Here is a 10,274-nt window from a genome sequence, read left to right on the forward strand (position 1 = left end):
TGCACTGGGAAAATAATTGGTGTTTGAAGAACCAAAAGACAGTCTGTATAGATGAAGTACAATGAATGCCAGAAAAAATGATTTGGAATGGTTTTTGAAAGGAAAGGAAAATCATACAGAGCAACAGTAGATAAAAGAGTCATTGTTTAGCTGCTAAGTCTTGTTGAACTCTTTCATGACCCCATCAATGATAGCCTGCCAAGCTCCTCTGTCCATGGGGTTTTCCAGGAAAGAATACTGGAGTTAGTTGCCTTTTCCTTCCCCAGGAGGTCTTTCCTACCCAAGGATTGAACCCACATCTCCTGCTTGGTAGGCAGAGTCTTTACCACTGAACCATCTGGGAATCCCAAAAGGATTATATTTTATTCTAAATTAGATTATAATTCAATCAAGTTATTTTTAAAGGATGGATACAGTTAGAACTGGACATGGAACAACAGACTGGTTCCAAATAGGAAAAGGAGTACGTCAAGGCTGTATATTGTCACCCTGCTTATCTAACTTATATGCAGCATACATCATGAGAAACGCTGGACTGGAAGAAACACAAGCTGGAATCAAGATTGCCGGGAGAAATATCAATAAACACAGATATGCAGATGACACCACCCTTATGGCAGAAAGTGAAGAGGAACTAAAAAGCCTCTTGATGAAAGTGAAAGAGGAGAGTGAAAAAGTTGGCTTAAAGCTCAACATTCAGAAAACGAAGATCATGGCATCCGGTCCCATCACTTCATGGGAAATAGATGGGGAAACAGTGGAAACAGTGTCAGACTTTATTTTTGGGGGCTCCAAAATCACTGCAGATGGTGACTGCAGCCATGAAATTAAAAGACGCTTACTCCTTGGAAGAAAAGTTATGACCAACCTAGATAGCATATTCAAAAGCAGAGACTGCTGGGGTCCAGCCCAGGTGGATCCAGGGTAATTCGAAGGGGAGACGGAATCGGTGTCCTAGGAAAAAGCTATTTAATTAGAAATACAAAGAGAGATTAGAAAAGAATAGTGTAGTAGGAAAATACTAGTGGAGAAAAAGAGGCTGAATTACTTGGTTTATGTGGAATACCAATAAAACTCCAAGACAAGGACTTTGCACCACCTACGTAGGCCACCCGCACCCACTTGAATAGCGGAGGGTGCCCCGCCTTGGGCTCCCTCTCGTGTGGGTCTTAGAAGCCAGGGCAAAATTAGCAGGCTTGGCGTGTATCCACGCTCCAGATGGGAATTCAGCCAGAAGGGGAAAGAAAGAACGACACGGGGGAATCAGTCTTTCCAGAAACTGATTCATTTTTTTATTTTCAGGTTTGCTTATATACTTTTTGTTATACATAGGGATGAATACAGAGTCACGCGGGGTCAGTAGACCTGACCTTTATCAAAATCAGGTGCTTCATATAAATGTATACAAAGGTCTTAGGGGTTTTACATCATCTTCTGGCCATGAGGCCTGCTGACATTTTATGGCCCTTTCTGATAACGGTCAGTCAACCAGAAAAACATTTTTTCCAGGGGTGATTTTTTCTTAAACCAGGCGCCACCCTCCGAAGGCACCAGATAAAGTTGCATTCCTATAGGGTGAAGGGGTAGTGGGTTACAATCGAGAAAGGAATTTACTTAGCCTAAGGTTTAACATGATTAATCTTAAAGGTTAATACTTATTTCTCCTATATGCTAGTTACATTCATTTATGTGTATAAGGGCAGGGAATATGGAGACTTGGCAGCAAACATTGGCCAAACAAATGAAAAACTCTTCACCAATATAATTCCTAATCAACCCACTATAATATACTAATAATTTTCTAACTTCTCAAAAGAATCTGTATTTAGAAAGTTTAAAGCAAATCGTGCCTGTCACAGGTGGGAGGCTGTGAACAATCACATGTGGCCAGACGAACCTGTTCAGGCAGGCTAGAGAACCTTCAGAGGAGTTTGTAAGTTAAAACACTCTTGTCACACCCAGGAATTTTTATTGACTGGAGCTGCAAGTTAACTCCTTCTCCGAGAGAGGTGGTGGGGGACAGCCCCCCGTAAAGTCAGAGATGTAGGTGAGAGCATAAAACAGTAAGGTAGGCAGACTCTGGTTTTGGGGGTAGCTTGATCCCACCTTTGCGTAATGCCGAGCCTCCTTCCTCATGACCTTTGCCACAGGTGGAGTTTCTCACGCTGGCTCCTGGCAAGAGACATTACTTTGCCGACTAAGGTCCGTCTAGTCAAGGCTATGGTTTTTCCAGTGGTCATGTATGGATGTGAGAGTTGGACTGTGAAGAAGGCTGAGCGCCGAAGAATTGATGCTTTTGAACTGTGGTGTTGGAGAGGACTCTTGAGAGTCCCTTGGACTGCAAGGAGATCCAACCAGTCCATTCTGAAGGAGATCAGTCCTAGGTGTTCTTTGGAAAGAATGATGCTAAAGCTGAAACTCCAGTACTTTGGCCACCTCATGCGAAGAGTTGACTCACTGGAAAAGACGTTGATGCAGGGAGGGATTGGGGGCAGGAAGAGAAGGGGACAACTGAGGATGAGATGGCTGGATGGCATCAAAGACTCAATGGACATGAGTCTGAGTGAACTCCGGGAGTTGGTGATGGACACGGAGGCCTGGTGTGCTGCGATTCATGGGGTCACAAAGAGTCGGACACAACTGAGCGAATGAACTGAACTGAACTGAACTGAACGAGGTATTTGTAGTAATAAATAAAATATCACCTCGTTAGCTGTATGAAATTTCAGGGGTAGCACAAGTGTGTGATGAATAGCGTAACAAGTAGATATAGTGTGAAGAAGTATTGGTGATGGTATGTATAATGGTGACAGCAGTGGACGTGGAAAGAGATGCATAAATTTAAGATATTTGGGGGAGGTAGAACTGACAGAATTTTGCAATGTGTTGAGGGTTGCATATGTGAATTAAAAAGAATGTCAAGGTAACCTTCATATTTCTGAAATAGACAAGGAGAGATATAGACACTATTTACCAAATCAGAAAAATTAGAAAGGATAGTCACATTTGCTTGGTTGTGAGAATTTGGAACATAAGGGTTACTCTGTATATATATTAAATTTGTGATGCCCACTAAATAGCAATGTGAGATGTGAAGGAGGCAGCTGTAATATGAATTTGATACTTAATATGAGTTCTTAATAACTGTTAGACAAAAGATTCTAGGCATGCATAACCAGTAGTTGCAGCAGACAAGCTCAGTAGTTGTGGCTCACAGGCTCTAGAGTGCAGGCTCAGTAGTTGTGGCGCATGAGCTTAGTTGCTCAGGGGCGTGTGGAATCTTCCCAGACCAGAGATCAAACCCATGTCCCCTGCACTGGCAAGCAGATTCTTACCCACTGTGCCACCAAGGAAGTACCTGAATGCAATATTTAATTATGTAAAGCTAACATATCATTCAGAGACTATTCACAGAAAATTTTAAATGTAGTAAAATACTTACAGAATACTTAGAAGTTACCATTTAAAGCTTTACTCAGATTAACTCACTAAATCCATATAATAACGCTAGTAAGTAACTAGTAAGTTACTCTTATTCTAGTTTTAACAATGAACATTCTGAGGCAAAGAGAGGTACATGCTCTAGGACATGCAGCTAATTAATCACATGTCTAGAATAAAGAAAATTAAAGGAAAGAGTAGAGGAAAAAAGAAGTAAGGATGATTCTAAAAGACCCATGTACCTCATTGTTGATTGCAGCACTGTTTACAATAGCCAAACACGGAAGCAACCTTAGCTGTCCATTGACAGATGATTGGATAAAGAAGCTGTGGTACATATATACAATGGAATATTAGCCATAAAAAGGAATGAATTTGAATCCATTCTAGTGAGGTGGATGAAACTAGAGCCTGTTATACAGAATGAAGTAAGTCAAAAAGAGAAAAACAAATATCATATATTAATGCAAATACATGAAATCTAGAAAAATGTTACTGGTGAACCTATTTGCAGGGCAGGAATGGAGACACAGACATAGAGAACAGGCTTGTGGACACAGCGGGGTAAGCAGAAAGTGGGATGAATTGAGAGAGTAGCATTGAAACATCTACATTACCTATGTAAAATAGATAGCCAGAGAGGACAGGCAGACTGCAGCCCAGGGGAGAGTTTTTGTGGTTCTTCTGATTTCAGGTGATGGGCAGGGTTGGGCTGGTGCTATGATCCCTCTAACTCAACAGTTCCATGATTCTATGATGTCACTGAAGAGAGAAGAATGGGGAGCTGGGCTGGCTCCAGCTACTCCAATTCCTCCGTCCTCTGGATTCTGATAGTTTTTGGGATGAGGGGAGATGAGCTGAGTCCCACGTGTCCCAGCTCAGTCTCCCCTCTAGCCACCTCAGCCCCCACCACATTTATGGAGAGAAATTAACCAGGGTGAGTCCACACCACCAGAACAAGCCGAGCATCTTTTATGAAGCTGATCAAAAGAACAACAATAAAAACATCCTTTTATTCTTCTGTTTCTAGAAAACTTAAAGAACAAGAGAACTACATTCACACTGAGCTGGAAAACATATTTGGACAATCTGTGATTGTGAGAGTAGATGAGTCTTCTAGTTAACCATATGAACTTTGAAACCACAGCATTCACTTTCTTCATCATCCTTCTAATTTGCCTCAGTTGCATCTTCCTTTTATTGGTGGCTTTTTTATATAAATGGTATAAATCCATGCTGATAAATTGGGATCAGATGTTAAGTCACACTAGTAAATGTATCTAGTAATGATATAGGGCAATTTAAAATAGAGCAAATAATAATGCTGTAGCTATCTGTTTTTTCTATTTCAGGGCTTTAGAAATGCTAATTTCCTGCTTAAAAGTGAAGTTCCTTTCCACGTCTTAACATCAAGACCTTTCTTTCTTTTCCACACTTTCTCCTTTGTGATTATAGTTCCCAAAGCAGGACAGATGAAGAGACAGAAAAAGGTCCTTGTACAGAAAATGAAGATGAAGGTTGTCCAGCTGCTAATACAGAGATGAAAGATTTAGATGACCAAGAAAAGTAAGTCCGCACCTTAGGATGTGGTGGAATGCCATTATTGTGTGTGACCATGAGGGCTAAGACGCATGGATTTTTTAAACCTTGCTGATTGATTTTCTAGGACTCTTGCACCTGCAAGGCATGGCATTCTTGTCCAGAGACGGACTAAAGAAGCGATGACCACGCCCTTAGGAAATAGAGAGGATGTGGAAGGTGAAGAAGAGAACAAAATAAAAGAGAAGCAAAAGCCTGAGAATGCTAGAGAAAATGGTCAAGAGGTGATACGCTTTTCTACTCTTAAGAGGCATTTAATGTTTAAAGAAGAGGTAAATTTCTTGGCTAGGTATATTGAAGGATGGTCTTGTTTGTAAGTTAGGTTTGTATCTGGAAGGAGTGCAGTGTTGACAATCATTTAAACCACCCTTCTTAGCTTATTGGTTCATCCTGTTAAACCAACTTGCTCCATCTTCATCCTTACATTCGTGGTTTTTTACATAATTCCCTTTCATTTTGCTTTATTCAGAATCCTAAGATGTTAGAGCTGGAGGAGATCATTTAGGGAGCACACCTTCTTATGTTACCAATGAGAAAATAAGGTGAATTGTTGAAGTCACTCCTGCTCCATGGCCAGGCTCGGGACCAGATGCCAAAGACCTGCTCTACTTCTGGGTTCCTTCTACAATAGCTTGTAAACATTGCCGGGGTTTCTTGAACTCCATGTTTCAGTTCAGTTCAGTTCAGTCACTCAATCTTGTCCAACTCTTTCCAACCCCATGAATTGCAGCACGCCAGGCCTCCCTGTCCATCACCAACTCCCGGAGTTCACTCAGACTCATGTCCATCGCGTCGGTGATGCCATCCAGCCATCTCACCCTCTGTCATCCCCTTCTCCTCCTGCCCCCAATCCCTCCCAGCATCAGAGTCTTTTCCAATGAGTCAACTCTTTGCATCAGGTGGCCAAAGTATTGGAGTTTCAGCTTCAGCATCATTCCCTCCAAAGAAATCCCAGGGCTGATCTCCTTCAGAATGGACTGGTTGGATCTCCTTGCAGTCCAAGGGACTCTCAAGAGTCTTCTCCAACACCACAGTTCAAAAGCATTGGGGTTGCCTAATAACAACCACTCATATGCCCTCCTAACATGAGACCCATGACCACTTGGAGACAGAATAGTGATCCAGGTGGATCTTGGGTTTACTTCCTTTGTAGAGAAAACAACACATGTTGCCAGATGCTATTTGAATATAGCAGTGTGTGCTTTTATAACCATAGAAACATAAAAATTATATCTTTATGGATTATTACTGCTTTTCTGTACCATTTAGAAATCCTTTTTCTGTTTCTTACTAACAATGTACATATAACCCATATCTTTTAAAAGCAGGGCTTGTTGTATTCATAAATTTATCATTGATACTATTTGTTACATTCTCTTACAGGATGACTATTTGCAAAAACCACTGATACCTGTCACTGGAAGTTCTTCAGTTGTTGATAACCATAAAAGACCCTTAAAAGGAGTAACATTTTCTAGGGAGGTAATCGTCGTGGACCTTGGGAAGGACAATCCTATGGCTCGAAGCTATACTCGATTACATAAAGAGAGAAAGTGAAGCTCAAAAAAGGCTGAGAGCAAAAGAAATGTAACCTTAGACTAACAATGAAATGGCTGGGGGTACAAAATCATGTTGAAACAGCAAAATAATGGGGAATTAAGCAAATATGGATAATATTTTATCTTTGTGCAAAAAAGGTGGACTATGTGCAAAATTCTATAAGTAAAATACCCAGGGCAACTCAAATGTGAGTTCAAGATATTGACTGTATTAAGTGTCCTTAAAACTCTGTCTACTCAAACACCATTGTACCATGTGAATAAAGTTATTTGTGTTTGTGCAGATGTCTTTTAGGTAAGTCATATTCAAGGGGGATTTTGGAAATAGCCTGATTCTTGATGCTTTGATCATAGCCATTTACAATCAAATAACATTACTGCTATCATCATGGAAACTGCCAGTAAGTAGGACTTGGGTCTCCTCGACACAGTTCCCTTTGAATTCAGTCCTGAAATCTTTCTTGTCCTGACAACTGCTTTTTTTCTAATTTAAATATAAATATATATATATTCGACCATACCAGGTCTTAGTCGCAGCATGTAGAATCTAGTTCCCCAAGCAGGGATTGAACCCCAGCCCCCTGTGTTGGGAGCACAGAGTCTTAGCCATTGGACTACCAGGAAAGTCCTCTGACAACTGATTTTTAAAATTGATACCAAGACAAGGATGGTGGATACCATCCACCAACAAAATATCCTGTTACTTAGGCAAATCCTGAGGTTATACTATTCTTGATTTCAATAGTTTAAAAATTTGCTTTTCATCTGTGAAATATGACATTACAGACCAGTACAGCATCCAAACCATTGCAGTAAACATTTGTGAGATGTGTAAGGGGCTATGAGAGGAAATAAAAAGCAGAAACCAGCATCTGATTCAGGGGCCTAGCACATTGCCCTGTATACGTCATACGCTTAATACATGTTTGTTGGGTGACTGGGAGAGTAAGTGATAAAATAATGCAGAATGTGTGACTAACACTAAGTGAAACTATTGACATCTTTTGACGAGGAGAAGTCCCTGTGGTCTGGGACCATTCCACTGTGGGGAAAAGAAGGGACTTAACGGAATGGAAGGATTGGCTAATACAAGCAGAGGGAAGAGTGTATTTCCATTGGTGACAGGCACAAGCCAAGGCAGAGAGGTGAAAATGTGTGCCGAGTCTGGTGGGCACCAGTTAGCTGGAGGAGTGTGGAGAGTTAACAGTGAAGTGTGGTGAGCGGTCAGAGTAAGGTAACTCTGAGGATCCCAGGCTAGAGGGAGGTATTGGGTAGGAAATGCAGTAGTGTGCACTGGGGGGTGGGGGTCTCCAGTAATATCCATCCAGAGCCCTAGAGTCCAGGAACTGTCTACAAGCACTGAAAAATACTGATCTTTCACCTGGTGGTAACATTACATTTTTTTGGCTGCATCCCACAGCATGTGGGATCCAGCTTACCCCGTCAGGGATGGAACCTGTGCCCCCTGCAGTGAAAGCACAGTCTTAACCACTGGACTACCAAGGAAGTCCCAACATTAAAATTTTTTAAATTTAATTATTGTAAAATACACATAAAATCTACCATCTTAATGATCTTAAATGCACAGTTAATTAATACTAAGTACACTCGCCTTGTACGGTCATCACATACATCCACAGTACTCCTCATTTTGCTGAACTCTTAACTCTACCCATTAAACACTAAATCCTCATTTCCCACCACCCCAGCCCCTGATAATTACCAACCTACTTTCTATCTCTATGAATTTGACTACTATAAGTACCTCATACAAGTGGAATTGCAGTATTTGTCCTTCTGTGACCAGCTTCTTTCACCCAGCATAATGTCCTCAAGGTTTATCCATGTGTCAGAATTTCCTTTCTTTTAAAGCCTGAATAATATTCCCTTTTCTTTTTTTTTTTGCATATTCCAAAAGTTTATACATTTATCCATTAATGAACACTTTGGGTTGCTTCACTTTTTGTCTACTGTAAATAAGGCTGCTCTGAGTGTTTCAAATTCTAATATATGAAATTTCAGACCTGGATGACCATTTATTTCCATATGAGGGCTTCCCTGGTGGCTCAGATGGTAAAGAATACGCCTGTGGTGCTGGAGATCCCAGGTTCGACACCTGGGTTGGGAAGATCTCCTGGAGAAGGAAGTGGCAACCCACTCCAGTATTCTTGCCTGGAGAATTCCAAGGACAGGGAAGCCTGGTGGGCTACAGTCCATGGGGTAGCCACATGGGGTCGCAAAGAGTCAGATACTACTGAGTAACTACTAACACTTTCACTTTCTTTTTTCATTTCCATATGATGTCATGATTTCATTGCCTATATCTGCATCTGAATTTATAAAACCAAGTTACTTTTTCACAAACTGACAAGAGTATTGAAGGAATGAATCCATAAATGATGCATCTATGTCAAAGTAAAGGCCAGTTTCCTGGTGAGTGGACTGTACTAGCTGAAGTTTTATAAAACTTTCAGTAGAAGAAAATGGTAGGAAAATGGGCCATCAGTGCCTATGATAGTACACACACCCGAAATTCCAAAAAGATCAACCAATGTGCCACCACTATGGGGTGAGTCAAATTCAATGTTAATTTGAATTTTATTAGTTTTTATGCTTCTGTTTGTATTTTGTTTGTAAATTTGTTTTGATTTGATTTTTTTTTTAAGATACCTGACTAAAAATGTTCAAGACAGCTCTGATTTTTCTGAAAAATGTTAATTAATTAGTTTGGCTGCGTCGGGTCTTGGTTGGGGGACTTGGGATCTTTGATCTTTGTTGTGGCACAGGGGCCTTTTGTCGCGGCATATGGGATCCAGTTCCCTGACCAGGGATGGAACCCAGGCCCCTTGCATTGGAAGCATGCAGTCCTAGCCACTGGACCACCAGAGAAGTCCCTGTTTTGATTTCAGAATTGAATGACAGCACTAAGGAATTGATATTCAGTTTTATGTCTCAACACAGTTTAAAGTAACACTATATAAAATGAACAATTCAAGGCCATTGTGTGTGTGTTGCGGGGTAAGTCCCTGAGAATTCTACTACTGGATTAGGTTATTGATTACCTGGGAGATAAATGGAGATGACTCTAGTGACAATTCAGGGTTTAAGGATGAGGGTCTGGAATAGAGAGGCGGCAGAACACAAAGAGTAAAGAATGTCAGTTTCTGGTTAGATGTGGAAAACTGAGAGGACACAACAGTGACTCCTGAGTTTGGACACCTGACTGTCAGAAATAGGGAAGTCCAAAGAAGTGACTGCTTGGAAGGAAATGATTAGCTAGATTTTAGCTCTGCTGAACTTGAGATGTTTGCCAGAAATTCAGCTGAAGATGCCTGGGGCACCAAAGCTGTGGGATTCCCCATTTCCATCTGCTAAGCTGTGGCTCCTGTTAAAAGCTGCTGTTAAAAGTGCCCATTGGTATTTCTCTTGTAGAAGTGGGGTCAAACTTTCCTCTTTAATTAGCTGTGGACCCAGGGACCCCAAGCAAGACACATCACCCGAAAGCCAAGAGGGAAAAGATAGATAAATTGAAGTATTTTTAGAAAAGCTTCTAAAGTCAAAAGACCAACAACAAAACCAGGAAGACCTATTTTTAAAAAAAAAACCTTTTACTGTCATACAGAGTGAAGTGAGTCAGAAAGAGAAAAAGATTGCATTTTAACACATAAATATGGA

General features: G+C 40.9%; 1 protein-coding gene across 1 annotated transcript; it reads left to right on the plus strand.

Annotated features, from left to right (window-relative positions):
- The first annotated feature begins 4,569 nt into the window (after positions 1 to 4,569).
- Positions 4,570 to 6,597, plus strand: C11H2orf74 (chromosome 11 C2orf74 homolog). The gene is made up of 4 exons (XM_052649825.1): positions 4,570 to 4,664; positions 4,897 to 5,007; positions 5,108 to 5,264; positions 6,424 to 6,597. The coding sequence occupies exons 1-4, from the start codon at positions 4,570 to 4,572 to the stop codon at positions 6,595 to 6,597; spliced, it is 537 nt and encodes a 178-aa protein (XP_052505785.1).
- Positions 6,598 to 10,274: the final 3,677 nt, after the last annotated feature.

This window comes from Budorcas taxicolor, chromosome 11 (genome assembly GCF_023091745.1).
Source record: "Budorcas taxicolor isolate Tak-1 chromosome 11, Takin1.1, whole genome shotgun sequence".
Classification (NCBI taxonomy): domain Eukaryota; kingdom Metazoa; phylum Chordata; class Mammalia; order Artiodactyla; family Bovidae; genus Budorcas; species Budorcas taxicolor.

Excerpts from the sequence above, each read along its gene's own strand:
- C11H2orf74 (XM_052649825.1), top strand. The coding sequence starts at position 4,570 with ATGAACTTTGAAACCACAGCATTCACTTTCTTCATCATCCTTCTAATT. Across the intron at positions 4,665-4,896 it reads GTGGCTTTTTTATATAAATG|TTCCCAAAGCAGGACAGATG; the intron begins GTATAAATCCAT and ends TTGTGATTATAG. Across the intron at positions 5,008-5,107 it reads GATTTAGATGACCAAGAAAA|GACTCTTGCACCTGCAAGGC; the intron begins GTAAGTCCGCAC and ends TTGATTTTCTAG.